The 5,827-nt window shown below is 46.0% G+C and overlaps 1 protein-coding gene across 1 annotated transcript; it reads right to left on the bottom strand.

Moving 5' to 3' along the window:
- Window positions 1-1,044: 1,044 nt before the first annotated feature.
- Window positions 1,045-4,402, bottom strand: LOC119961458 (gamma-crystallin S-1-like). The gene is made up of 3 exons (XM_038788835.1): window positions 4,325-4,402; window positions 3,954-4,196; window positions 1,045-1,389 (listed from the first exon to the last, which is right to left on the bottom strand). Exons 1-3 carry the CDS (start codon window positions 4,331-4,333, stop codon window positions 1,114-1,116), a joined length of 528 nt encoding a protein of 175 aa, XP_038644763.1. The 5' UTR covers window positions 4,334-4,402; the 3' UTR covers window positions 1,045-1,113.
- Between the last annotated feature and the right edge of the window lie 1,425 nt (window positions 4,403-5,827).

The raw sequence follows: 5,827 nt of genomic DNA, 5'->3' as shown, positions 1-5,827 counted from the left end.
GGCCGTCATTCCCCAGCCACTTTGTGCTCAAGCGAGAACACAACGTGGCCTGAGAATCCCGGGAGAGGCTTAAAGCGAGCCTCCCGACAGGCTCCTCGCCTCTCGAGATTCTCCAAAGTCCAGCGAGATGTTGGAGTTGGAACCCCGCCCCAAATGGGCGTGACCCAATGCCGCTCCCGGAAGTAGGTTATAAACCTACTTATGACCTACTCACCCAGGATCCAACAGCCTCCTTCGATTCTCCGGCCACCACAGGGAAGCCGATCAATGCTAGTCTGCACAAATGCAAACCAGGCAGAACGATACCCGGGAGGACTCGGGGACATCGGAGACCCCTGGTTGGTCAGTGTAGCTCCCTGGGTGGCTCCCTGGCCTTCACCCTGGAACGTTGGTACCTTGGCACTGTCCAGCTGGCACCTTGGCACTGCCAAGGTACCTGGATGGCACTGCCAAGCCAGCAAGAGCACTGCCTGGGTGCCAGGGTGACAGTGCAAGAGTGCCCGCGTGCCAGGGTGGCACTACAAGGACCAGGAAGTGAGTGGTCCATGCTCTTTAAATGAGGGTGGAGAGGGAGTTTGAAGGGGGGCAGACTGCCAGGTAGGTAAGTAGGGGCCACAGAGGTTGGAGGGGTGATGGGTAGGGGTCTTGGAAGGAGGGGAATGCTGTAAGGGGGTTTGGGTGGGGCCTGAAGAACGAGGACCTCCATGGATCCCATAGCATGGTATGCTCACTTGGGAGGTGTGGGGTAGTGTCCATGTGGGTGACATTGCCCATGGTGCTGGGTGTGGGGGGCCCACAAGCTCATTTAGAGATTGAGGCACCCTTTCACAATGGCTGCCCAACCTCTGAGTTCAGCTTTCCAGTTCTAAAGAAAATCTAAGTGTGGGCTTATGAAAATGACTAAGTGCCATTGAATAGCCGTGAGAAACTCGCCTTTGGGATTTTTTGGGAGAATCGCGTCCTCTTTGTCTCAGCGATTTCTTTCCACTCTATATTTGAACAGCAGAGACAATCCAAAAACAAATCATTTGAGAGAAAAAGCAGTTAAGTTATGTCGTTTTATTCTGCTGATACATATGTTCGAAAATCTAAACCATATATGTCAAGAACAATTTAGAAATCTCTCATGCGTCTGAAAGAACCGATAGTTGAGTTGTAGCCGCCCCAGTCACTGTATCTCTTGTATTCACCGGGTCTCATGAAGTACTGTCGACCTCTGTAGTTGGGATGTTCATAGAAGGTCCAGTAACCGTCCATCACATGGCAGGAGTGGATGTCACGGTAACGGAAACGATCGTAGACAGATGGGCAGTCATCCATGAATTCCATCATCTGTCCTCCAAAGTCAGGCCTCTCGTAAATCCTCATTCTGTAGTTTCCACCTCGGTACTGTCATAGAAAAAAAAAAAAATTGTGAGGGAAGAATCAATCATTCATCTGAAATATATAAAAAAGGGCCAGTTTGGTTAGTAGGGAACAGCTGAGGAATGCAATAATTCAGGATCTATAGATAATTCCGGATAACGTCGAATCTGTGGAATAAATCCTCATCTGATTCCCAGTGTGCAAAACTAATGAAATCTCATATTGTTTTGAAGAAAACTTTGTTCACGGGAAATTTAAGCAGTGCCGTACAGTCAGGCGATTTCTTAATGTCAGTACATAAAGCTGGTTTACTATTTTCCTTCAAATTAATATGGGCGGGGTTCTCCAGCCGTGTTCGCCCGACGACCGGAGAATCCCGCCCGGGGACTTGCAGCCGGCGGGGTGGAGGTATTCAGCATATTATCTTGTGGGTGATTTGGGATTGTCAACCTTTCTGCTGAGCAGAATATAATATTTAACTTACAGAAGCAATATAGCATTCGAATTATGATGAAAAATGTAAAATTTCTATTTTTTTTTTAAAATTTAGATTACCCAATTATTTTTTCCAATTAAGGGGCAATTTAGCGTGGCCAATCCACCTACTCTGCACATTTTTGGGTTGTGGGGGCGAAACCCACACAGACACGGGAAGAATGTGCAAACTCCACACGGACAGTGACCCAGAGCCGGGATCGAACCTGGGACCTCAGCGCCGTGAGGCGGTTGTGCTAACCACTAGGCCACCGTGCTGCCCTGTAAAATTTCTATTTAAAGGGAAATTGGGTAAGTGCATGAGGATAAAAGGTATACAAGGATATGCTCCGAACTGACCAACTATTTCTGTGCAAAAAAATCTATGTAAATATTTTATCCAATCTCAGACAAATACACATAGGCCAGGATGTTCTGGCCCAACAGTAGCAGGCCACCCTAACTTCCATTGACTTTCAGTGGGAGCAGATGATTCTGGCCATTGTCTTTCAGTGCCAGTATTTACGAGGTAGAAACTGATCTAGTCTCAGTTGGAGAGGTAACCACGTACCAATTTGAGGCAACCACGTACCAATTTGAGGTCCTTATTCAGCATCAACACTCATTGACAGTTGATGCACAAATACCCTCCAGATGCAGTTTGCAAGTTTGAGGGGCACAGGACTGGATTAGAGGGAACACTAGGGATGGGGGATATGAAGTGGCTGGTGAGGATGGGATATTAGGAATGTCCACATGAATTCTGACCAACCTTTACAGTTGGCAATATCTGGTTGTATCACACTTTGGTATGGTAACTGCCTGGCCGAAGACCTCAAGAAACTTCAGAGAGTTGTGATCACAGCCCAGTCCATCACATGAACCCACCTCCCATCCATTGACACCATCTACACCTCCCCGCCTGGGGAAGGCGGGCAGCAAATCAAAGATCCCTCCTACCCGGCTTACTCACTCATCCAACTTCTTCCATCGGGCAGGTGATACAAAAGTCTGAGAACACGCATGAACAGACTCAAAAACAGCTTCTTCCCTGCTATAACCAGACCCTTAAATGACCCTCTTATGGACTGACCTGATTAATACTACACCGGATGCTTCACCCGATTCCAGTGTTCATGTGGTTACATTGTGTACCTTGTGTTGCCCTATTATGTATTTTCTTTTTATTTTATTTTATTTTCATGTACTTAATGATCTGTTGAGCTGCTCGCAGAAAAATACTTTTACCTCAGTACACAAGACAATAAAACAATCCAATCCGACCCAATGTGAAAACAATGACTGTGGAGTCAGACCTGTAGTGATAGCATGGCTGTGTTGTAATTCATCAACTGACCACTTGGTGTCTCACTAGTATGTAGGTGAATGTTAAAGTTAGCTCACCCCTCAGACTGGCTGCTCAAAAGAGAGAGGCTGCTTGTGCGTGATTTTACTGTTTTGTTCATCTGTTCTCTTGTCTATAGGTTACCCACAGTTAAAGTTAATGAATCGTTTATAACTTTAACCCCAAGTGTTCTTGTAATAAATCAGGCCAGCCAATAAGAACATTACATGACCTGCACCCTAACTGTCCTGAGGACAACAAGAAGACTTTTCATCAAAACAATTTCTCGGTAGTCTCTGCTCTGAACTCTACAGCCTTTTGACAAAGGGTCATCTGGACTCGAAACGTTCGCTCTTTTCTCTCCCTACAGATGCTGCCAGACCTGCTGAGATTTTCCAGCATTTTCTCTTTTGTTTCAGATTGCAGCATTCTCAGTAATTTGCTTTTATTTTTTTCCACTGCCATTTTAATCCATCACAATCAAATTGCTCTCAGGGCAATTAAAGCTGGGTTTTAGGCATCTCATTTACATTGTAAATCACCTAATCCTATGTTAGGTGGCCAACAACACTGCCTGAAAATTTACTTGACCCAAATTCGAGGAGCAATGATTTCCAATTTCTACCTTTAATTACTCAGCTGTGTATCATTACTGTTATTACAAATATCAAGTGTGGAAAAGAGGGCGACATCCCCAACTTTTGATGCTTTGCTCAATGGACATTTTCTCGACCTCAATCTGAGCAGAATATGTAAATAACCAACTTACATATGGGTAGGTGCGACATGACCCGATGTTGTCATTGAATCCCATCCAGCGCTGGTAGTCAGGATATTCTCCCCTGCTCAGAACATACTGGTATCCCATGTAATTGGGTCTCTCATACATTACCCACCAGTCACTCATGACACGCATGGAGTTACAGCGGCTGAAGTAAGAGGACAGGTCAGCACAGTCACTGCTGCTCTCATAGTGCCGACCCTGGAAGTTCCTGTCCTCGTAAAAGATAATCTGTGGAAAAAGTCACAGCTTTTTAAATTAATAACTTGTCAAACTAGGCTACGAAGAAGATAAATTAGTAAGCTTGAAAATCTAGTGATAGTAATCACAAAGTGTAGAGATAACAGCGTGATTCTTGCCTTTGCCATTTTGAGCTCACAGTTAGATGAGTAACTGCTTTAACATAGGAACACGTTCTACAGTGTGATATATATACGCTGTACAAAATGACCTCTCTACTCTGTTCCTTTGTTATTCATATGATCTGATGCTGAGCATCAGCAAAAAGAGAACAAAACACATCACTTGACATGTTGCTTGACATGTCACTGATTCTCTTCACTTTGCTTTAGTTTCATTTTATTTGTCGTGTGAAAACAAAGAGGGCGAGTCCATTGTTCTTTCTACATTCAAATTGTTTTCAAACAGCAATGGTTACAAAATCCATTTTCAAAAATTTTTTTCTAACATATCTCCAGCTAGCTCGGTTGCTAAATTAACTAAAATATGTTTTTGCTCCTTGGCGTAACTACTAGCAGTGACAGTACAACGGTAAATGGATTTGTTGCTCTGTTTTTGTCCAATTCACATGAGTTGACATCAATGTGATCATGCATGTGAATGATGGTGGAGTAGTTTAGCTGGCAATGTACAGGTGCATCTCGTGATCTTTTGAGGTAATGTTATGTTTTAATGGTTGCTGTAGAGCTGGAAGTTATGTTCTCAGCCATCATCTCATCAGTTCTGATGATGAGAACCCATTTTTAAAGGGGTGGTTCTGTTGTTAAGAAGAAATAAGTTAATATCTTCATTCTTTTTCCATCAATTCCTTGATTGTTTGAAAACCCTTTCAACTAACAAGCCCTATGCATAAAACCAGGGGCGGGATTCCCATTGCCCGAAGCCGAGATTGTAATCGGTGATTCCCTTCAGATGTTCAAATCAGGGGCCAGTTTTCAAGTCTCCGCCCCGTCTGAAATGGCGTCATCACATCATGCACCGCACGCCATTGAAACGGCATTGGCGCGTCATCGGAAGCCCCTCCGGTGATGCTCTGTCCCTAATGGGCCAAGTTCCCGACCACTCGGTTGACATGTGGTCTGAGCAGTCAGGAACCCGGTGTTGCAGCTGCGGACTGTGTCCAGCACCACCACACTCGGCCAGGATCCGTGCTACTGGCCGGGAAGAGTTGCTTCCATGAGGGCAGGGGGAACTGGTGGGGGGCGGCCAGTGACTGGCCAGGGGGTCGCCTGTGGGGTCGCATGATGTACGGCCACCGCTGCAGGTTGTCAGCCATGTGCATGCACGGCCACGGACCCTGTCAATCTCCGGCCATTTTAGGCATGGGAGCTGCCGCTGCTAGTCCCTCACCATTCCGGAATCGCTGAGGGTTCGACGCCGATTTTGGCCGGATTCCCGACTGCTCAGACCACATGTCAACTGCGCGGTCTGGAAACTTGGCCCATCAGGGACGGAGCATGCTGTTTCAACGGCGTTCGTCGCAATTATGTCATTTCCGAGGGGGCAGAAACTTGAAAACCGGCGTCAAACCAGTGCCGCCCCCGATTTGAACATTTGAAGGGATTCTACGCCCCACCGCCGATTACGATATTGGCGTTGGGCAACGGAGAATACGTCCCTGG

The sequence above is a fragment of the Scyliorhinus canicula genome, chromosome 2, assembly GCF_902713615.1.
Source record: "Scyliorhinus canicula chromosome 2, sScyCan1.1, whole genome shotgun sequence".
Lineage (NCBI taxonomy): Eukaryota > Metazoa > Chordata > Chondrichthyes > Carcharhiniformes > Scyliorhinidae > Scyliorhinus > Scyliorhinus canicula.
This window is presented reverse-complemented; position numbering and strand designations above follow the sequence as displayed.

Coding starts and splice junctions, on each gene's coding strand:
- LOC119961458 (XM_038788835.1), bottom strand. Junction 1,390..3,953: donor CATGTCGCACCTACCCATAT/GTAAGTTGGTTA, acceptor TTTCTATGACAG/TACCGAGGTGGAAACTACAG.